General features: G+C 43.1%; 1 protein-coding gene across 1 annotated transcript in view; it reads left to right on the top strand.

Annotated features, from left to right (window-relative positions):
* Positions 1 to 2,679: 2,679 nt before the first annotated feature.
* Positions 2,680 to 24,259, top strand: part of LOC138962224 (uncharacterized) — a 59,926-nt gene continuing 38,346 nt past the window's right edge. The window contains exons 1-11 of the mRNA XM_070333954.1: positions 2,680 to 3,357; positions 16,738 to 16,804; positions 17,306 to 17,590; positions 17,960 to 18,391; positions 18,655 to 18,860; positions 19,347 to 19,528; positions 19,746 to 19,900; positions 20,274 to 20,398; positions 20,988 to 21,138; positions 21,865 to 22,072; positions 23,498 to 23,678. Coding sequence (XP_070190055.1) covers positions 16,739 to 16,804; positions 17,306 to 17,590; positions 17,960 to 18,391; positions 18,655 to 18,860; positions 19,347 to 19,528; positions 19,746 to 19,900; positions 20,274 to 20,398; positions 20,988 to 21,138; positions 21,865 to 22,072; positions 23,498 to 23,678 — 1,991 coding nt within the window. The 5' untranslated portion in view covers positions 2,680 to 3,357; position 16,738. The remainder of the gene's footprint in view (positions 3,358 to 16,737; positions 16,805 to 17,305; positions 17,591 to 17,959; positions 18,392 to 18,654; positions 18,861 to 19,346; positions 19,529 to 19,745; positions 19,901 to 20,273; positions 20,399 to 20,987; positions 21,139 to 21,864; positions 22,073 to 23,497; positions 23,679 to 24,259) is intronic.

Below are 24,259 nucleotides of genomic sequence, written 5' to 3'. Positions count from 1 at the left end.
ATAAATTCGCGTCATTTTTGACGTTTCGTTGACACGACCTTGCGACACCAAGCCTCATCAATTTGTTTCCATGAGAAAATGGAAACATTGTATCAACATGACACCTGTCATAACAAGCTATGGTACATCCGGAGTCTGAAATTCGGATACTGACAGGTGTCGCTGACCTGTTTTTCTTTCCACACTCCCACACAAATGTCTTTTTTTGCCGACAGCAGACTCCGCCACTGCTTGTAACACCCTTCTGTGTGCTGGAGGAAATCCTACACCACACAGAGAGGGTGAAAACCAGATACATCCACCGCTAAAGTGACCTAGTCTGGTTGCGCTGAGGGCAGGGAAACTGACTGTGACACAGCAATCAGAAGAGGTCAGGTTACGATGGCTGCTTCTGGCTCGCAGTGAAACACTCCTCTTTCCCCACAGGCGTCATCAGTAGCAGAACAGACTAAACTGAACTTAGCACGTTCTGCTTCCAACCTGGATGGAGTTAGAGGGTTCTGCTTCCAAGATGAGCAGGAGAAATGCTTGGAGCCAGAACAAATTATGACTTATAAATACACAACCATCCAAGATTTTCAAGAATCCTTCACAGGAAGTGAGAATCATATTACCATAAGTCTAATGACTATAAAATTGCAAAACCAGTTATTTTGAGGTAATTGGTTCTGGCTTTAGCCCATAATGGCTGCGATCTGCTGGTCGATGTGAATGCGTGATGTATTGTGTAAAAAAAACAAAAAAACAATTCCATCTCACACGGCATAAATAGATCCCTGCGCCTTGAGTCCGAGTCTGGAGATACGCGCGCGATATAAGACTTCATATAAGAGGGCCCCAAAGGGGGGGTATCATCACGATCACGGGAAGGGAAATTTTAGCTTTCACGATCACAGTTACCTTGATTTTTGTTTTCACGATCACAAACACCTTGACGAATAGAGGATCATAGAGTGATACAGCTGTGAAAAATGTACGTTGAAAATAAAATGCTTTGCAATAATGCCCATCACGATCACGAAAACAAATGACGATCACGATCACGAGACTTGATTTTTTTTTGGTCATATAACATAACATAACATAACAAAGTGACGGAGGCTCTGGGAAAAGTTGACAACCCTACAGTAAATCAGTTGCTTCCAGCACTCGTCACGGCCGTGGCGGTGGCGGTGGTGGAAGCCATGAAGATGACTACACAAAGCATTATCAACAGCCCGCGAACTTCGACTCAAAAGCATGGTTACGAAACTAACGTACGACAACGACCGGCTTGAGACTGTGAGAATTACTGGCGTGAAAGGTGAAGAAGACGAAACCATGGAAGCAGTAGAAGAAAAAGCAAAGAAAATCTTCGCTGACATCGGTGCATCGGTGTCACCATCAAAGAGGAGGACATCTCCGTTGCTCACCGGACAGGCAGACCGACCAACGGTGCACGCCCCATACTCGTCCGTGGGCCTTATAAGGTTATTGTAAAAGTGTAAGCCATCAACTCTCTGTGTCTGTGATTGTGTATGGTGTGTGTTTCTGTGTGTTGTCGCGCACTGGTCTACATACCGTGGGTTTTCGTTCGTGTCCTTTGTCAGTGATCATTACAGGGTTCGTACAGGTCATGGAAAACCTGGAAAGTCATGGAATTTGATTTTTAATTTTCCAGGCCTGGAAAGTCATGGAATTTCAATTCAAGCCATGGAAAGTCATGGAATTTAACAAAAATAAGAAAGAAAAAAAAAATTAGCCTTTAGCACGCCAGCAGCGATTTTTGTCGCCCAGCCATTCACCCCCCCCCCCCCCCCCTTTGCCAGCCAGCGGCGATTTGCGTCGCCAGCACAAGGCTTCTTCGTATGACCAACTTCTCGTTACATTTAGTCAAGTTTTGACTAAATGTTTTAACATAGAGAGGGAATCGAGACGAGGGTCGTGGTGTATGTGTGTCTGTGTGTGTGTGTGTGCGTGTAGAGCGATTCAGAGTAAACTACTGGACCGATCTTTATGAAATTTGACATGAGAGTTTCTGGGTATGATATCCCCGGATTTCATTTTTTCGATAAATGTCTTTGATGACGTCATATCCGGCTTTTTGTAAAAATTGAGGCGGCACTGTCACACCCTCATTTTTCAATCAAATTGATTGAAATTTTGGTCAAGCAATTTTCGACGAAGGCCGGACTTCGGTATTGCATTTCAGCTTGGTGGCTTAAAAGTTAATTAATTACTTTGGTCATTAAAAATCAAAAAATTGTAAAAAAACCTTTTTTTTTATAAAACGATCCAAATTTACTTTCATCTTATTCTTCATCATTTTCTGATTCAAAAAACATAGAAATATGTTATATTTGAATTAAAAACAAGCTCTGAAAATTAAAAAAAATTAAAATTATTATCAAAATTAAATTTTCGAAATCAATTCAAAAACACTTTCATCTTATTCCTTGTCGGTTCCTGATTCCAAAAACATATAGATATGATATGTTTGGATTAAAAACACGCTCAGAAAGTTAAAACGAAGAGAGGTACAGTAAAGCGTGCTATGAAGCACAGCGCAACCGCTACCGCGCCAAACAGGCTCGTCACTTTCACTGCCTTTTGCACTAGCGGCGGACTACGTTCAATTTCATTCTGTGAGTTCCACAGCTTGACTAAATGTAGTAATTAATTCGCCTTGCGCGACTTGTTCGTATTTGCATTCGAGAATAACGGTATTTTTAACGGCACTTGAGCCAAAGCGAGGCTCACTTCCTTCCGTTATCTCGTCGTGTCGTCTGCGCTGCATTTGAGTCGGTTTCGTCGAAGTTTTCTGCTTTTGTTTTTGCATCGATAAAGTACTTTAGCGCTTCGACAAGCAAGATGGAGGATGATGAGTTTGAAACTTTCTTTCGAGTTGTTTCTTGACAACAAAAAGTATGCGGAATTGGAACGAATTACCGAGGAAGATCTTCGCAATGAACTGTGTATCGCGGTGAAAAAAATGACAGTTCGCCAAGTCACAGTGACGGTTACGAAACGGAATTTACGAAAGTGCAGATGGATACAAACAGTGGCTGGTCCAGTTTAGTGAAATGACAGGACCAGCAAACATTACCGATAATCTGACTGCGTGGAAAATGCTTGACTTGCTTGTCGAAGAGACACTGCGTAGAAACTGACTCAAATTCAGTGCAAAGCAACCCAGTGTCAAAACTGGCAGTGACAAGACGTAAAAAGTTTGCGTGTTCGGAAATGGCGACCTGTGGATCTAGTCATGGAAAATGTTATTAAGGCTCATGGAAAAGTCATGGAATTTTGTTTCTAAAAACCAGTGGGGACCCTGGATCAAGGAACTGCCATTTGTGGCTTGAATGTTCAGAGCGCAAGGTAAGTTTAGAAACGGAGCCGAGGGTGTATGCCTGCCTGTATATTTGAGTGTGCTTTAAAAACGAATATACATGTGATGTCACTACATGCCGTACTTTTATTCTACTCTTTTAAGAGCATTCACTTGTTGCTGTACCCCACAAAGTTGACCCAAAAACCTTTCGTTCTCGACCCGACATTCGATCGATATCTGTATTACTAGAAATCGCGTTACACAGAAAATATGTCTCTGTGTCTCTCTTTCTCTGACTCTTTCCCGTGTGATAGAGCGCAAACATACAACTCCAAACTATGAAGAAAGTAAAACCCCTCGACACCAAGCACCTCCAGTACTCCTAATGGGCGCCGACGTGTGTCTCTGAGCGCTTACAAGTAACTTTAGTAAGCAAGCAGATACTTCATTCTTTACCTTCAAGACCTTATTGGAGGTACATAGCAGCGGTGGTTGGTTTGTGCCGTCAGACTTCGGTCACAGTAAAAGAATCAAGCGCTGCACAGGGCAAATAAACGATGTTAGCATAGTTCTGCACAGTCTTTGTCACAAAGATTGTATGGCTTGTATTTTCACTTCCGCCGAATCCGCATGTGAACGCCCTTTGACACATTTGAATCTTGACAGCGGGTTAAAAAAAGCAAACAGCAGAGTATTCGTCATGGAAATTTCCTTTCTATTTTTTTGCACTATATAACACAGGCAAAATGCTGCCGCCCATCGACAAGTTCGTCGTGATAACGGCCAGATAAACATCACTTTTATTTTGGTTGTGGCCATAATTGGTATATTTTTTTTCTCTTTTCCACAAATAGCATATTATTACAAAGTACAGAAAAAATGTGCTTGTTCTTCTAATTAATGTACATCAAGATATATTTATTATACTTGTTTAGCAGGTTATGTTGTGCATGTCTGGGGTTTGGAAATGTATTTAGTGTCTCTGTTTATGTGTGTGGTGATTGCTCACTTCAAAAAAGCAACAACAAGCTTGTGGATTCCCTACCAGTAATACAGACAAGCGTAAAGAGGTGAACCAAAAGTTAAACAAAGTATGGTGAAAAGCAGTAACAAAAGCACCCGCAAAATATATTTTACAGAAAAAGACAAACAAATAACCACAACAACAAAAAACAAAAAACAAGACAAAAAAAGAAGATAACAACAACAAACATTTCTCTATTTCTCCCTAAAATATTACTTGAGTTGCAATGTGCTTTTACATTTGACCAAAAAAACACCAAAGAAGAAGAAAGACAACAGGCGAAAAGAAAACCTTCTAACTTGGGTTATAGAAAAAAGTCCTCGGTGAATAAAGTGGCTATAGGCAGGTTTCACAATCTTCAATCACAGACTTCCTTTTTTTTCAACAAAATCAATCTTGACAGAGACCTTTGAAATAATGTTTTTATTAAAGCCTTACATCCTCCTGGATGGAATCAAGACAAAAACTTGTATGCAGACGCATTCTTGTCGACATAATGTGATATCTTGTTACAGTACTCTATCAAACAAAGGGATAGACTTAAACAGAATTGGATAACCATTTATTCAAAGAATATTGTCCAGAGGCTTTAATGAATTAAGCAATAACAATGCAAGCAAAATATCATTTCCGAGCTCAGTGAAAAAAGCAGCAAATAAGGACTAATTATGGGAATTCCGTTCTTCTGAACTGCTATTTCGCTGTGAAGCACGTCATGAGCATACCTTCAAAAAGTAACAATGTTTATTGCACTCCATTTCTCTTTTTTTTTTAAAGTAGAATCATTGACCAATGAAAATAAAACGATCTTGGAAAAAAAGTTGCATATTCTTAGAAATAAATACCTGAAAATGTAACCCTACCCTCTAAATGGTGACATCATGACAGCGAAAAAAATACCGAACAAGTCATGTGAAGCGATAATAAAACATTAAGTTGATTTGAAACTAAAAGATCAACATTGGAACCAGGGACGAGTCCTTAACAATGCTAGTGAGATTTGGCTAGCCGAAAGCAGAAGACCGAGACGGGTTGCCTCTGCAATGCATATGAACAAAAAAGGCGATTTTTCTCATTTGAGCAGATTTTCACATTAAGCATGACATATCTGTTTATACATTGGGATCCAGGAAATCGAAAGGATACAATACAATGACTTTTGAACCTGTAATCAAAAGTGTTATTATTATTTGCAATTTTTAGAATGTTATGTAACAAATTTAATAATACAATTCTGAACTTACATAACTTGACAAAATGTAAAACAAGTCGCGTGAAGCGATATATAAACCTGTAGTCAATCTATAGGCATCAAATTGAAGGATAAACTCAAAAAAACAGTCATCGGCGAGACTAAATTCAGATAGTCTCGGTTAACCATACCCGAAAACCGTCACGGGTCACACTCGTCTCCGCGAAGCATACTCAACCTGTTTTCTTTAATTCTGAACGCGTTTTTAAAGTAAACATTACATATGTATGTATATTTTAAATCAGAAAAAGATAAGAAGTACAATGCAGTAATGTTTGAATCTGTAATGAAATATTTGTTATTGATGACAATTTTAATGAGCGAACTTATTCGCTTATTTTCAAGCTACCTAGCTCTAATGCAATATCAAAGTCCCGACTGAGTCAAAGATTACTTGACAGTTCCGCCCCAACTATCACAAAAACGGAAAAGACGTCCTCAAAGACTGTGGCAGAGTACCTTAACACGCAGTCCCAGTATATCCACAACAGACTGAACTGTGGCAAAGTACCTGGACGCAGTCCCAGTATATCCACTACAAACTGAACTGTGACATAGTACCTGGACGCTGTCCCAGTATATCCACTACAGACTGAACTGTGATATAGTACCTGGACGCTGTCCCAGTACATATCCACTACAGGCTGAACTGTGGCATAGTAATTGGACGCTGTGTCAGTATATCTACTACAGACTGAACTGTGGCATAGTACCTGGACGCTGTCCCAGCCCACTGCAGACTGAACCTTAATTGGCACAAGAATCAGAGAGGAAGAGGTAACCTTAGCCAATGGTGAAAAGGTGGTTAACAACAACCAAGGGCTGTTCTCTGATTCTGAGTCTTGCCATTTCCACTTGAACATCAGCGCACACTTTGATCTTTTTTTTTTAAATCCAAGTTGAGGAGATGCAGACCATCGAGAGTGTTGGCCCTACTTAGAGCAAGATGAGATCATTACACCCTAAAAGTGTGCACAGTCTTAGAGGTCTAGCTTGAAAAACATCAGAGATAACCCCAACGTTAAGGTTTTTTGTCTACGGACATGGGGACATTTTTTTGTTTGGCATTTGGAAAGTTAAAACAAGTCGGGTAAGGCAAAATTACTACATTTAGTCAAGCTGTGGAACTCACAGAATGAAACTGAACGCACTGCATTATTTCACAATGACCGTAGTCCGCCGCTCGTGCAAAAGGCAGTGAAATTAACGAGCCTGTTTAGTGTGGTAGTGGTTGCGCTGTGCTGCATAACACGCTTTTCTGTACGCTTCGTTTTAACTTTCTGAGCGTGTTTTTAATCCAAACATATCATCTATATCTATATAGGGCTTGTGTGTGTGTGTCTGTCTTGTCTGTCTGTCTGTCTGTCTGTCTGTCACTTCGCGATGCACGGCCAAAGTTCTCGATGGATCTGCTTCAAATTTGGTGGGCATATTCAGGTAGACCCCGGACACAATCTGGTCGATGACAATTTTCAACACGTGCTCTAAGCGCGGCGCGGTGAACAGATTTTGGTTTTTCTGTAGATCCATTTCCAGTATCTCTTCCTAATCTTCTCCAGTGTTTTGCGCGTTTATCTTCCTTCCTTTGTGTGGCGTCAATCACGTCAACACGTGCTCTAAGCTGGCGAACCGCCACGCTGCATACTCCGTCTCGCGATCATCCCGGCGAAGCCGGTGCGAACCGCCACGCTGCATACTCTGTCTCGCGATCCACCCGACGAAGCGGGTAATCATCTAGTATCTATATGTTTTTTGAATGAGGAACCGACAAGGAATAAGATGAAAGTGTTTTTAAATCGATTTCGTAAATTTTATTTTAATCATAAATTTTATATTTTAAATTTTCAGAGCTTGTCTTTAATCCGAATATAACATATTTATATGTTTTTGGAATCAGAAAATGATGAAGAATAAGATAAACGTAATTTAGGATCATTTTATAAAAAAATAATTTTAATTACAATTTTCAGATTTTTAATGACCAAAGTCATTAATCAATTTTTAAACCTCCAAACTGAAATGCAATACCAAAGTCCGACCTTCGTCGAAGATTGCTTGGCCAATATTTCAATCAATTTGATTGAAAAATGAGGGTGTGACAGTGCCGCCTCAACTTTTACAAAAATCCGGATATGACGTCATCAAAGACATTTATCGAAAAAATGAAAAAAATATCTGGGGATATCATTCCCAGGAACTCTCATGTAAAATTTCATAAAAGATCGGTCATATATGATCGTGACTGGCTGTCTTTCCAAGTTGGAACGTTTTCAATCTGCTGTCTGACGTCATCAAAGTGTTGAAAAACGTACGGCGATGTCTATAAAACTCTCACTTGACCACAACATTCACAATGCCGTGCATTCAAGGATTGAAAAAAACACGGGCATTGATCAGACACAGTCATTGAATGTTGTTATTTTACACATGAATCTGCTTAACATTTGGTAAGAAATGACCGTCAATCTAGTAGTGCCGGGCGGTCGTGAGAATTCAAGGTTTTCAGAGACAGACAGTAAATAACGTGTTCTGAAATAAACACATGCCGAAAAATTCTTTAGTCAGCCAGTTGATCATCTGCCTGACAACGGATAGGAAGTGTAAAATTGGTCGCATCATGACAATTTGCTGTGTATGGCGGTTATAACAGACGATTTGTCTGCAGGGCGGTCGTGAGAAAAAATGAGACGGACACCTTGCCCGAGTGACAAAATGACCAAGCGTGTCACGTTTCAATATATCACTTAAGGTGATTATGAACCGGTTAATTACTACTAATTAACTAACCACACCACGATCCACTCTCGCAGGCATACAATTAAATAGAGTCAACAAAAGTATAAGTTTCAGACGCCTGTTTATGTATAAACTCTCCACCTCCCTCGAGCCTTCACTCAAAATATGTTCCTTTTACGTTCTCATACGTAAAAAAACAGTGTTCACTGACAAAATGCCAGTAGTATATAGAAAATTATAGTAACACGCTGAACCCGTGTAAATACAGTCAAAATGAGAATGTTCTGTTCAAAAAGCTCTAGTTCATGCAGGGGTCACACACCCCACGTTGTCACTACTCCAATGAAATCATAGATACGAAAAGACAACGGTGGTCAACGGGGTGCGTACGACATGGTGCACTTAGCTTTATCTCTGCTGCTGCTGCTTAGCCGGTATGCTGGTTAGTCGGTTCGCTGGTTAGCCGGTCCGCTGGTTAGCCGGTCCGCTGGTTAGCGCAGCTTCAACAGTTCCCGCCAGAGTCAGCCGTGCAGATGTTACAGGAATGTAACGAAGCGAGGCGAACGAAACGAAGCGAAGGCTGCAAACAGAAAGCATCGGTGCACTAAACATGTCAGCTACCCCTCACCCACCACCTTAAAACATGTCATCTTTAAATATCTCATCGAGCACGTGGGCCTGCACAAAACTGACTTTTTACAACAACAAAACAGCCATTTTCCGTCCTTCTCTCCCTATCTGCAAAAACCATATACAGATTAGTATTTTAGCGTCACAGAGAGTAAATTATGCGCTAACCTGGAAAAAACAACAGAGAGTATTTCATTCCACAACACAGACTCATCAACAGCGTTAAATAATGATTTATTACCTCAAAAGCCTATGATTGTAACTCTCAATGGAAGCAAAGTCCGCCTCCTCCCTGGAACAGCCTCTGTTCGTCAACAGTGACCAAAAACGTCCAGAACCCCTTGTCGAATCCTTATGCGAAAGCCATCGCCGACGAAGGAATGTTGACGACTTGTCCTCAGCAAAATATGTGGCAGTGTGAAGGAAATAACCGGTGGAAGCTCCCCTAGAGTGCCGAATACAATATTCGGTGAAAAACCATCATACTCTAGAAACTGTGTATTAGATCCTTCCCCTTCTGCCGCTGGGTGTCAAGTGCGCCGTCCTTGAGTCTCTGACAGACCACCTAGCCAAATACACGTGACTGACCTTGTCACAAAACCAGTCCAGCTATACACAATTCTGCCTCCCAAGCAGAAAAAGACACGAGAAACCCAATCCGTGAAAATCCCGTGTGCGCTGTCAGCGAAAAACCGTCAGCCCTAGCTATGACAGCAGAAACCTCCACTGTAAAACTCGTGCGATACAAAACATCCGTGCTCGGGAGCACTGTCAGCAAACTCTGCTGTGTCCAATATCACGCACAGGCGCTTTCTATCATAACCGACCAAGAACAGGCACTCCACTGAGTGACACTTTCTTGGTCTCTGTCACCCGATCGTGACACACCTCCCCTCTTCAAGACGAAACCTCGGTTTCGCTCACAGTCATGTTCTCCTCTACAGCCCGAGAGAGAAAGTCAGCTCCAACATTGTTGGCGCCCGGAATGACGCGTACCGTGAATTGGTACGGTTGGAGAATCAACGCCCAGCGCATAAGTCTGGCGTTTGCCAACCTTGCAACCTGAAGATATTGCAGAGGTTGATGGTCTGTTTCCAGACAGAAAGGTCGTCCTCAAGAACGAGCAACCCCTCGTTTCACCCCTGATGACTGCAACCTTCTCTGTCTTCTTGTCTTTGTTCTTCTGGTCTTTGTTCTTCTCCCCGTAGGCTGTCCTCTCTATGTAGGCGCGCAGCAGGTTGGCGTGGTACAGGCGTGCTTTCCCGTGCATGACGATCCTGTAGTCGTTCTGGCCCACTTTCGCTGTCACCTCAAAAGGTCCTTGCCACTGCAGTTGTAGCTTGTTGTGTTTGACAGGTAAAAGTAGCAACACCCGTTCTCCAATCTTGAAGCTGCGCGGCCGTGCCTTGCGGTCGAATCCTCGCGCATAACGCTGTGCTGCTCTCCCCAGGTTCTCTTGAGCCAGTTTGCAGGTCTCTTCAATCCTGTTCCTGAGTTCTACGATGTAGGTCGCTGTCGTCTGCACCTCCTCGTCAGCTTCTTCGTCTGTCCAAGCCTGACGCAGGATAGCCATGGGACCGCGTACCTGTCTGCCGTACAACAACTCAAATGGGGAAAAGCCCAAGCTCTCCTGAGGAACCTCGCGGTATGCAAAAAGCAATGCTGGGATGTACCTGTCCCACGTGCGTGGTTTCTCCTGAGCTAGTTTCCTCAGCATGGTCTTCAAGGTGCCATTGAACCTTTCCACCAGTCCGTTGCACTGAGCATGGTAAGGAGTGGTGAAGTGCTGCTCCAGTGATAGCAGTCGTGCTGCCTCCGCCATCACTCCTCCCGTGAACTGCGTGCCTCTGTCGGTGAGTACCTCTGATGGAATTCCCAGCCGGGACCACATAGTAACCAGAGCCTCAGCTACTCGCGTGGCTTCAATCGATTTCAGAGGGATCGCCTCTGGGTATCGAGTAGCGTAGTCCACCATGGTCAAAATGTATCTGTTTCCGTCCTCAGACGCAGGCAAGATGGGCCCGATGATGTCCACTGCCACCCGACGAAAGGGTTCGTCGATGAGCGGCATCTTCTCCAAGGGGACCTTCCTCACCCTTCCTTTGGCAACCACCTTCTGGCACTTATCGCAGGACGCACAGAAACGTCGGACATCCGTGCAGATGCCTGGCCAGTAAAAGTGGCGCCAGACACGATCCGTGGTCTTCTTGGTACCAAGATGACCTCCCAGAATCGAGTCGTGTGCCGTTGCCATGACACCCTCGCGAAACTCGCGAGGCACGACAACCTGTTTGAATGTACCTTCTTGGTTGCTGAACTCACGGTAGAGCAACTTCTTGTCCCTGAGGAACCTTGACCTCCCATGCTTCCCGCTCAGCTTCACCTTCCCCGACTTCGCGTGCTCCCGAGGAGTAGCTAAGGTCGGGTCAGAATCCTGAGCCTTCGCGAGAAGCGCGGGGGTCACGTTCCCCAGGGCAGCTCGTGCAGCAGGTAGGGGTTTGAGAGGTTTGTCCTCTCGCTCCGCCTGTGCCCGCGTGAGCACTGAAATGACGTCGGGAGACCGGTAAACGGGAACCTCCCTGGTGACGCCGTCCACAAACTGAACCCGGTTTCCAATGAGCAGGTCGCATGGAGGATCGTCCATGACGACGGCCACAATGGTCCCCGTGAACAACGGTGTTACGACCTTGATCACTGCCGTGTTCAAGTCGTAAGCGTGAGATGCCTCGGCCATTCTCACCCTGATGCTGTCTCCTGTGTAGGCCATAGCTGGAACTAGACTCGCCCGAACCACTATCATGTCTGCCCCTGTGTCCCGCAGACCTTCGCCCTTCACTCCGTTAACGTAGACGTTGCAGTGGGGCTGGAAATGTTTCCTGGAGCACGGAACGCAGAGTTGTGGAATTGTGCATGAGCTCGTGACGTCCCTTAACTCCTCGCTGCCAACAAAGTGTACGCCCTTCTGGTCAGCCTGTCTCTTGTGGCAGTCCTTCACGTGGCCCCGCTTGTTGCAGTAGTAACACTGGATGTCAGTTCTGGAACTTGATCCCTTGTGTCCCTGATCGTCCTTCCCGTCCTTGGGTCCTGAAGAACCCGAATTTCCTGATTTTCCTGGCCGTGAGCCTGAAGATTTGCCGGAGATCGCCTGGGCGTCCTCGTGTACTCTGATCCAGTCGGCTGCTTCCTGAGTAGTCTTAGGCTGGTGCTCCTGCACGAAGGTCACCACCTCAGGTCGCAGGCTGGACATCAGTTGTTCCATGACAATGAGGTCGGCAAGGTCGTCGACAGTCCAGTTCTTCTCGGCCATCTCCACCCAGCGCCGCAGGTAGAGATTAAGGCGTGCCACAAACTGATGACTCAGCTCGCCGCTCAGTCTCTTGCTGTTACGCAGACGTCGTCTGTAGGCTTCCGCAGTCAGGTTGAAGCGCTGGAGTAACGCCTTCTTTAGTGCCTGATAGTCTCTCGCCTCGTCGTCATCCAAAGCGTTGTAGAGCTGCAATGCGCGTCCTTTCAAGCAGGTGCTAAGGCGGCTAGCCCACGTGGCCTCTTCCCACTTCTGGTCAGATGCAATGCGCTCAAACCGGCGTAAAAAGTCGTCGAGCTCGTCCTTGTCATCGTCGAACGTCGGCAGTCTCGTACGGTCGGCAACAAACGTCGGCGCGCTAGCCTGAGTAAGCGTACCCTTCTCGGCCTGTAGCCTAGCTAGTTCTAGCTGGTGATCGCGATCCGCCTGTTTGTCCTGTCTGTCACGTTCGGCCTGTCGTTCCTGTCTCTCAAGTTCAGCCTGTTCTTTCTTTTCTTGTCTGTCTCGTTCGGCCTGTCGTTCTTGTCTGTCAAGCTCGTCTTTCTTATCCTGTCGGTCACGTTCGTCTTGTCGTTCCTGTCTCTCACGTTCGGCCTGTCGTTCTTGTCTGTCAAGCTCTTCTTTTCTCGTCTGTCGCTCTATGTCTTCCCTACGTTCCAGCTCCTTGCGTTTAAGCAAACTACGCGCTCTAACGCGTGCGTCTCGCTCTGTCTGTTCCTCACTACCAGGAGTCTCAAAAGTTAACCTCTTCGTAGGAGATCCCCCTGTAGCCATGGTTAGTTTTAGCAAAGCTTTATTACCAAAGTAAGTCTAACGCAGCTATAGCTAGAACACGCGGTGACGAAAGCGATGGATACAAAAATCCAGCAACCGGAAAATGCAGAAGAAAAATCCAAACAGTGTAGAACAAAACGCGTAGCCTACTTTATGGCTGCTTTTTGCGGTAAAACAAAATGTTTCCCACAGCCGTGGCCTATTTTATCGGCTGCTTTTTGCGGTGAAACAGAGTGTCTCCCACAGCCTTGGTTAGGACAGAAGTCCTCGGACCCTTCCCCCCCAAAATTCCAACAAAGTCAAAATATGGAGAAAAATCCAAGTAAAACAAGACGGTAGAAATGTAACCTGTTACAGAATGCGAAACAACAATGTAGAGAAAACTGAGTAAAACGAATAACAAATCCGCTAACCCCGCTCAGCTCTCTGCAACGGAAAACTCTGAACGTACAACAACAAAGATTCACAAACAAAGGAAAGGGAAGTAATCACAGTTAGCGCATACAATAACTCACAAATTACAATTTACATTTCCTGCAAGATGTGAATCGCTTAAGGTGTGGTATATGATCAAAACTATACAAAAAAGGGTAGCACCAAGCAGAAAATAAGTCGAGCACTGACGAGATTATCTGCTCTTAGTTATCCTTAATTGGTGGGTCTTTATCAGTTGGAAATTAACTGAGTAAATCCCGGCTTGGCCCCCATGTGTCACGTTTCAATATATCACTTAAGGTGATTATGAACCGGTTAATTACTACTAATTAACTAACCACACCACGACCCACTCTCGCAGTCATACAATTAAATAGAGTCAACAAAAGTATAAGTTTCAGACGCCTGTTTATGTATAAACTCTCCACCTCCCTCGAGCCTTCACTCAAAATATGTTCCTTTTACGTTCTCAACACGTAAAAAAACAGTGTTCACTGACAAAATGCCAGTAGTATATAGAAAATTATAGTAACACGCTGAACCCGTGTAAATACAGTCAAAATGAGAATGTTCTGTTCAAAAAGCTCTAGTTCATGCAGGGGTCACACACCCCACGTTGTCACTACTCCAATGAAATCATAGATACGAAAAGACAACGGTGGTCAACGGGGTGCGTACGACATGGTGCACTTAGCTTTATCTCTGCTGCTGCTGCTTAGCCGGTATGCTGGTTAGTCGGTTCGCTGGTTAGCCGGTCCGCTGGTTAGCCGGTCTCCTGGTTAGCGCAGCTTCAACAGTTCCCGCCAGAGTCAGCCGTGCAGATGTTACAGGAATGTAACGAAGCGAGGCGAACGAAACGAAGCGAAGGCTGCAAACAGAAAGCATCGGTGCACTAAACATGTCAGCTACCCCTCACCCACCACCTTAAAACATGTCATCTTTAAATATCTCATCGAGCACGTGGGCCTGCACAAAACTGACTTTTTACAACAACAAAACAGCCATTTTCCGTCCTTCTCTCCCTATCTGCAAAAACCATATACAGATTAGTATTTTAGCGTCACAGAGAGTAAATTATGCGCTAACCTGGAAAGAACAACAGAGAGTATTTCATTCCACAACACAGACTCATCAACAGCGTTAAATAATGATTTATTACCTCAAAAGCCTATGATTGTAACTCTCAATGGAAGCAAAGTCCGCCTCCTCCCTGGAACAGCCTCTGTTCGTCAACAGTGACCAAAAACGTCCAGAACCCCTTGTCGAATCCTTATGCGAAAGCCATCGCCGACGAAGGAATATTGACGACTTGTCCTCAGCAAAATATGTGGCAGTGAGAAGAAAATAACCGGTGGAAGCTCCCCTAGAGTGCCGAATACAATATTCGGTGAAAAACCATCATACTCTAGAAACTGTGTATTAGATCCTTCCCCTTCTGCCGCTGGGTGTCAAGTGCCCCGTCCTTGAGTCTCTGACAGACCACCTAGCCAAATACACGTGACTGACCTTGTCACAAAACCAGTCCAGCTATACACAATTCTGCCTCCCAAGCAGAAAAAGACACGAGAAACTCAATCCGTGAAAATCCCGTGTGCGCTGTCAGCGAAAAACCGTCAGCCCTAGCTATGACAGCAGAAACCTCCACTGTAAAACTCGTGCGATACAAAACATCCGTGCTCGGGAGCACTGTCAGCAAACTCTGCTGTGTCCAATATCACGCACAGGCGCTTTCTATCATAACCGACCAAGAACAGGCACTCCACTGAGTGACACTTTCTTGGTCTCTGTCACCCGATCGTGACAAAGCGCAAGTAGAATAAGCCGTAGTTAGCCTTTCAAAACCATTTCATGTCGTGATTTGATGTAAATTCCTACTTATTAAAAGCATTTTACGTCCAAACCTTTTGACAGCCATTCAAACAGAACAGATTTGTAATTAATGTTTTTGAGACGGACACATTTAGAAAAAAGACCGTTTACTTCGCATGCGATTGTATCGAATAAATATAAACACATTCATTGGTTTTTTTTAACTAAGTGTGTTCATCTATCTCTGTTCTTTGGTTTCTAATGTACTTTTAACTGGATTTCTTTGTGTGTTTTTGTACTGGTGCCTTTGTCTATTGCAATGTGGCTAAAAAGGGAAATCGTGTCCGTCTCATTTCTCACGACCGACCTACCTCTTTCGCAGGTGGGGAATACAAACTTGACTTGAATTCGATCAAAGTTTATTTTTCATATGTAAATTCCGAGGACATTCGACATAGACCAGTGAAAATTCACGACTAAACAAAACGAAACGTTTTATTTAATATCAAAGTCAGGGACATACCCGACTCTGAAGACTGTGAAACCTGTCTATATTGCTTCCACTCTGTAACGAACTGTACATAACGTCCATCTATTATGCGTTGATATTTTTCTGCCTCAAACCAATTTTTCACATAATTTACAAAGGCTGTGACGGTAGGTTCTCTCCCTTGTAATTTTGCTAAAAAAATAATGTATTTAGCAATCAAAATCATTGAATCCAAAATTATGTCTGAATACCAATTAATCTTTACACCACATATAATTAGCTCTAACGAGAACTGCACTCTATGACAGTGGGCAAAATTTGTAGTTAACCATGTAAGTACATTAGACCAATAATCCTGAATCTTTACACACTGCCATAACATGTGAGATATTGTTTCTTCTGCTTGATTACATAGCGGACATAATGGCGTATCAACTAATTTCCGCAAGAACAGGAAACGTCCTGTTGGTAAAATTCTGTACATAATTGGTATTAGCTACTTTAATAGCTGTCACTGTGTCAACTAGTGACTGTAGGGTTTCTGTACCCATTTTCTGCTGAGAAACGGCGAGTTACCACACAGATACGTTGTGACAGATAACGAGAAAACCCGGAACGGGTCATGCAAACCATTGTCAAGGTAAATCCAAAAACAAAGAGACTACCAACGGTCCAAAATTCAGAATAAAAAAACAAGAATACAATCATTCATTCGCTCGGCTTCCTGGCGAGTGGGCGAAAACTGAATTTTGTGAAGATAAGTTTTGTGTGATATTTGTTTGTCTGTGCCATATCTCTTTCGTTTAAATAGTATTTTTGGTTCACTAATGTTTTAATATATCATCCCCATCTGAAGTCGTGGTCAAACCCGGGAACATGCCCCTAATGGTTTTATCGTGAGGGCGTTAAACATCACTTATCATCATTTGATATATCATACAGTGTGTACTCAGAACTGTGTAATGGCTTGCAGTATGGCAACGAGTTCTGGCAGAAATTCCCGATTGGAAGGTGGTGAGGACAATCTTGACACTTTTGAAGTGAGTATATGTGTCACATTCCTAAACAATTCCCTTTGTGATTTTCTCTTGCCGAGAAAGCTCAGTGTTATAACTTGTTTGTTATTGGAATTGATGGGCGATTTGTGTGTGTTAATGCTATTGGATTTGAGTAACGCAATGATCTTCAACTCGATACCGATGTCAAAGTCGATATCGGATAAAAGATGAACGTTCAAGTAAAAGTGATGTGCTTCAACAGCACATTTCAGATAGTGAACGAAGGCAAAAGCTTTTCAGCAGTACTTAAACTTACGAGGTTGTCTTTGATAGAATTGGGATTTGCTGCATGCATTTCTGTAAGCCCTGGACAGGAACAATGTCTTCTCTCAATCATTTTGGGTATTTTTTGTTACAATGTATGGTACTTTCCTTTTCTGATAACTTTGATATAATATCGTAATTTTAATATAATAAATCATTCCAAGACATGGCCAGTTGGACTGGTGAAATCCCACCTGCACTCTCCTCTCTTTGTAATAGGCATGGAAACAGGACGTACTCAAGTGGTACCCACAGTTACACAAGCGAGTCTACTTCGTACCTCCTGTGTACATGAAGCGCATCAACTATGACTTGCAACACATCGCAGACCAACCAGTGGCTGTGCCAAAACCTCCTGTCGAAGCCACGGAAAAAGGGACCCTGGATGTAAATAAGTGTGAAGAGATGGAAGACCAAGAACAGCAGCGCGTTCTGCACTGTCTAATGAAGTTCTGTGAGAAAAGCAAAACATCGGGCCGGCAAAATATCACGACCAATGATAAGGTAAGCTGAAAGGGGTTCGTCCAAGAACGTATTTTCTTTGTCTTCATGAAATCTGAACTGCAGAAGTAACTTTTGAAATGAATTATTCAATAAGTTAAAAAGCGAATTCAAGGTCATTTTCATTAGCCGTTTATCTTCTTACCGGTTTCAGACGTGATAAGATGTTTTATTCTTTCCAGAAATGCATTCCTAGATCCTAACTTTTGGCATTTGCAGTCAATTGAATAAAATGCAACATGCGTTGCTCTTCTAAATCAGCTTGAAAGCGAATTCACTTATTCCCGTATCTTTCCTAAGGCTAACATTTTCTTTTATCAGAACTTCGGTAATGTAAAATATAAAGTTAAAAGTGTGTGGTGTATACCACAGGTTCCAGAGGACTCAGACGACGAGGTGATGTTCGTCCTGTCGCAGCTCAACTTCACCAGCTACCTGGGAGAGCCTTGCTTTGCTGCTGCAGCCAAGACATTACCCCGGCCCATCGACCTGAAGAATCAGAACCAGGACAGAGGAGACTTTGATATCCTCATCATCCACCGGCATTACGGCCTGCTGGCCGCGGAGGTCAAGTCTGTGGGCACTCTCTTCACCGGGAAGCCTGAGTCGCAGACAAAGGAGGAAAATATCCTAGTGAAAAGACTCAACACGATCATCAAGCAGCTCAAGAAGTCTGGTGATGTGCTCAGGCATCTGACGAGCGATATACACAACCAACTTAGGGTGACCAAGACCCTGATGCTGCCTAACATTGCTGCTGCTCAGCTTCGGTGGGTGTTGCAAAAGGACCCCAATCTCAAAAAGGTATGGATGAATGTAATGATATATGATCGACATGCTTAGTATCATCTTTCATTGTTAGAAACACTTTCTATGCCAGCTTCCTTTATTTTGGTACTTTTGTGATTCTAATATGTTACATTTTTTCTCTCGTATTTGACCGTTGAGTGTAAGTAAAAACATCAATTGAGAATGGTTGATAAACGCAATCATTAGGTTTACTTAGTTCTTAATTTAGCTTTAGTTTCTGCAGTTTTTGACCCCCAATGCTTTGCTTTCTTTTACAGGAACTGTGTGCTTGCTTTGGCATATCCAACACAGAGGATCCAGTTGATCTGTGCCTGACAGCAGACCAACTGTCAGACAGACATCGTTTCTGGGAAGTAACTGATGACGTCATGGAACGGGTGAATCAGTGGTGGATGATCCTGATGAAAAGCAAGGAAGAAGACCCTGTCATGACGAAAGACGTGTACGCAGAACTTGTGTCGAGGTATGCCGGTGTAAAGCGAACGGGGGGAAGGGGGAGGGGGGGGGGGGGGGCTGCTTCCTTTCACAAATCAGTTTAGGGGGAGAAAATTTATTTACGCATTACTTCTTAGAAAAAAATAGTAAAATCACATTGCAACATGGTTCCTATTTCAGAACACTTCAACGCCCTTGATTGATGACATAAGAAACTAACACCTTTATGCACAAAAGTATGAGAGAATTCCACAGAAACTTAAAAAAGATCAAGTACAGTCGTACACGCATACGATTTTTACAAATAAGATACAATGATAGAAGAAAAAAGGCCAATAGGCTTAATACCAAGTCAAAGTCATAACATAAATGAATATAACTAACATTATTATAGCTAAAAAATACACACTGTCAAAGCCATGATAGAAATGCAAATAACTAAATTATATGTTTTGCCAAAAGAAACATCTATTACAAGAAGTAAAACTACAGGCCACAACATCGACCATTTTAGATTTGCAGGCCCAGCAACTACAGTGGAGGTGTTCTGCCCCTCAGCTATGAGCAAGGCATCGAAGGTGGTTCGCACTGAGGGAGAAGGGGTGTCAGAGACTGCAGCTCGCTTCATGGAATTCGTGCTGCACCGGGAACAGATCAATGTCCTTAATTCTGGTGAACATCTGGTCTACCTCACAGGTATCTCATGACCTTGGTTTAAATGTCAGACGCATATTATTGTTTGTTGTGTGTGTATAGTTTATCATTCAAACAACAAACCGGATATGCCTACAGCTAGAGTTTTTTACTAGGCATGTTTCCATTTTGAAACCTTCACGTTCATAAAAACAAAGTGCGAGGATAATGTTTTTATTGATATCGTTTATTTTTAGCATACGTTTTCTTTCTGTTTCAGGTCCACCTGGAACAGGAAAAACAGTCATGTTGATATTGCAAGGAGAACAGTGGTTAAAAGATGGACATGCCGTACACGTGGTTAGCATGCACGACGAAAGTTTGGCAGCTTCACTGTTCATGATTCATAGTCTTCAGGCTAAGTGTCAAACAAAGGTAAGTACCTAATCATTGTCAGTCTCATCATAGGAGAGTTTGATACGAGCGTATTAGTAGTGTACCAGCTACATTTTCGTGTGGACTTATATTCTCCCAGGGATGAGATGAATGATCAGTCACTTAAGATGATTGCACTGGAAAATAATGTCCATGAGTTACTAACACTGCTAGATGCAACTGTTGTTATACTTCTTTGATAAACTATGTCTGGAATGTGCAAAGACGCACTTTCACAGGCAAATATTTGCACAGTAGATTTATTCTCTCGTACAAGCAAGATAAGTACACTGGATGTAGTTCTCGGGATGTGATGCTTTGATAGACTGCATGTTTTGCCGATTTATACATTTATCAATTAAAGTACTCTCAGGGACACAAAGTCCATCTCCACGAGCACCAATTGGGGACCGAGGACATAGATGAGGCAGTGGACAAGTTAGCTGTCTGTGCTCAAGACGGTCACCTGTACGTCATTGTGGATGAAGTGGATGGCAGGTGAAATATTTGTTTCTTACTTGCTGGCTCAACATTTGTGGGGAGAAGGTGTTAGCTTATTGAATAGAGTTTTCCCTCCTTTTCCTTGAGGGTGGTGGTGCAGCTGACACATACATTATTTACTACAACATGCTGCAAGCGTTGTCATGTTTGTAATAATGGTCGCAGCAGCAACAGAAGTAGTTATAGTGGCAGCAATAGGAGTACTGGTAGAAGCAGCAGGAGTAGTGAAGGCAGTAAAAGCAATAGTAGCAGCACATACAGCACATCCGCCAGCATTAACAACATCACCAGCACCTGGTGAAGCAGTGGTAGACTACGGGAAGATAAGAAGAAGCAGCGGTCGTTGTAGTGGCATCAACAGTTTCAACAAACAAAATAACAACAATATATGAGAGAGTAGGTCTGGTAGTATAAACAGCAACAACAACAGTAGTGGCAGAAGTAGATATACAGAAGTTGTAGTGGTAGTTGTTATGGTGGTGTTCTTGTTGCCGGTAGCAGTAGTAGCGGTGAATTTGTTCTTCTTGTCTGTTGTTCTTCTTCTTCGTTATTGTTCTTGTGATAGTGAAAATATTTTTTTTTTCAGTGAGTTCAAACTCTTTTGCGAAAAGCTGGTCAGCCGTGTGAGGAGTCTGCACCTTTGGGCTGCCCACATCTACCACCGATTTACCCCACAACATTTCACGGAGTTCGTCCTTACTGTCCCTCTTCGTACCCCTGGTGCGATCACTCGAGAGGTAGAGAATTTGTCCATGATTTGCATGCTGTAAAAAATATATCCCTTCCCGTGTAAACGATCAAGTAAACTACCAGAGATCTGTAAAGCCTTTTTCTCGTGATAAGAGCATCCATTGTATGAGGCATGGGAATTGTCCGCGAAATCGCGGATTTCCGCGAAAAGAAAATTACGTTTCAGCGAAACTAAGAAATTGTCCGCGGCAAATAAAAGGTAAATTAAATTATGTATACCATTGTCTCTCTATCCATGATTTGCTCACACGAGAACTATCAAAATATTGGTCTAAAATGCTAAAATTCGGTTTTCCCAACGGGGCTCTGCCTCTGTACCTCGGGGCCTAGGCGGCCCCTGGACCTCGGCCAATTTTCAGTTTTTTTTCTATTTTGGAATTCCCATGCCCGTGTATACAGAGTCTATGGTTTTTTTTCCATTGCCATCATGTGCTACAACACATCGTCTTAAGCTATCTCCTTTGTACACAGACTTACTGTCCTTTGCATCTAATTTGATTTATAAAGATTTTTAAAGTCAAAAAACACATACCATTGTGTTCAAGATTGTGCATCTGCTGTTGTAAAAAATAATAAGAGTAAGATGTCTATTATTTATTTTCCATGAAACAAAACACCCAAGGCAAGGCAAAATGAACACTGTCAAAAAACATGAATTCTCGATCTCGCTGACATAACACGAATGCCTGGAATCTCTTTTATTCTATTATCAGATTCAGAGGTCCGACTTTGTTGGCAAGTTCGGACAGGTGAGGGATTATGAGCAGAACGTCTATCCCCACACTGACGGTCCTCTCATCCGTGAAATACGTCATCAAGGTCCAGATCATCCTGATGACGTCATGCCACGAGACTGTGAAGCTTGTGGTACTCAGCTGGCGTCTGTGCTGGTGGAACTGCATGTGGGAGGTAAAGCTGATGGTATGCACATGTGACTGGCTTAACTGGCTTTTAAACGGCGATTTACTCACATTTTTGTGTTTGAACGAAGAGAATTTCATTTTAATTTCAGTTAAAGTACAAAGGAACCTCAACTATACGCAAATATAGCAATTTGTATTACATTTATCAATGTACTGTCGGTAATCCAGATTGGCCAAAGCTCATTTTGCATCTAAATCAGTGCTGTACACATGACATTCCAATATGTCTGTTTTTACCGAGGTACTTGAGCCATACGGAAACCTGGCTTGAATACTTTTTAGCCATATGCTGTTGATGCTTGGCGTTACTAAAAGCAGAAAAGAGTATTTTCGGCTGAAAACTTTCAGTTTCAAACTAATGATAGGGCCAGGGTAGACAATTCAAGGAATCCTCATGAAGAGTTCTCAAAATGGTCAAACAAAAATTTCGAAGCACAATGAAAATGGGTAAATTTGAGTGACCACGCGCAGGTCATATTGACATCAACAAAAATATAAATGATAGGCACCAGTCTGCATCCTGGTTTCAGTTTTTCTGGGAGAATGTGAACCTAACCAATCACACATCAACATTTTTTTAGCTGAAGGTCCGTAATAAAACTATAAACAGCTATGTAAGAAGACCACAGTACAAACTTGAATCAATCACTAATGAGAGAGCTGATATGAGACCCTGGGAACTTTTACATACATTGGTAACGTAAATTATACTAATTCAAAGATAATAAGGTCTTAAACGGCACTTACAAAGAAACTCAAACCGTGAAAGTCTTCAGCGTAAAGCAGCCCTTGCCATCATGCCAAAGTGAAAGATGTTTGACTTGTCAAGGCGTTAAAAGGCTTGCTTATAAGCGCGCATGCAGGAACACACACACACACCTAAAGTGTGGATGGTTACCTAAGAGGCGGCACTGGGTGTAGTGCCTTTCTAGTGCACTTGCACTACAACAGCACTGGGTGCAGTACTCGCTCCGGCATCGAAGAATTTTGCACTAAAAAATGCACAAAATTTGACCTATTTCGTCGCCTATAGAGGACGGAAAGAATGTCGTTTTGAACATTGTTATGACATTCTTTCCGTCAAAAAAGTTAATTTAACGGTGTCAATTTAACCATAAGGCAACCATCCACACGTGTGGACGGAAAGAATGTCATTTTGAACATTGTTATGACATTCTTTCCGTCAAAAAAGTCAATTTAACGGTGTTAAATGAAGCGACCATCCACACAATTAGGTTGCCATCCAGAGTTTAGGTTGCCATCCACGTGTGGATGGTTGCCTTATGGTGATTTAGGCAACCAAACCTGTGGAAACATGGGTACACTCATACACACACACACACACACACACACGGCACACATACACACACACACACACACACACTTGCAGGTATAACTGCAATATAGTTTAAATCATGTCCAGGTACTGCTGGCACAATCAAGCAGGCTCCAGTGTCTGGCAGCCCTGAACCACTGCAGTATCGGGACGTCTTCTTGCTCTGCCTCACCGGTTTCAAGGACTGCGGTACTGACGGAAAAGAGCAAAACACTTGTGGTATCATCAAGGGTCTTCGGCAATTTGGGATTCCAGTTACCGTGTTGTCGTAAGTCCTTAAAAGCGTATTTTATAGGTGGTACGTGTAATATCGCTATTGCTTCATTTGCAATTCGTTTGCTCGTCACTAAATCCTCAACGAATAATTCTGCTATGGAAATAGTGTGTTTATTTGATGGGTACATTTGTATGGACCAGCCAGTTCTACGGAGTGATACGACTATATGTTTGCAGTTAAGTAGTCCATAAACATAATATATGACGTATATCGAAAGCAGTTCAGCTAGCCTACATGTGAGGCAGTTTTGGATCTTTTCAGTGCGCACCTGGTATTGTGCTTGCGTTTACACACGAACGGGAATAAGGCACTAGCAGGTCTGCACACAAGTTGACCTAGGAGGTCGGGGAAATCTCCACCCTTAACCCACCAGGCGACCGCGGCCGGGATTTGAACTCACGACCGTCCGATAAGGAAGCCGATGCCTTTCCATTAGGCCACTGCGCCCGTCGGTGTCATAATGATATGCAGCCAACCTACAACCCAAGCCTTCGAACTTAGTTGTTAAAATGTTCTGCAAATACAGGATGTTGAAGTTTTTAGGCGCCCTTAATACTACCCGCTTTTTCAAC

This window comes from Littorina saxatilis, linkage group LG3, assembly GCF_037325665.1.
Source record: "Littorina saxatilis isolate snail1 linkage group LG3, US_GU_Lsax_2.0, whole genome shotgun sequence".
Taxonomy (NCBI): Eukaryota; Metazoa; Mollusca; class Gastropoda; order Littorinimorpha; family Littorinidae; genus Littorina; species Littorina saxatilis.
The sequence above is the reverse complement of the archived record's forward strand: the minus strand, read 5'-3'. Positions and strand labels throughout refer to the sequence as shown.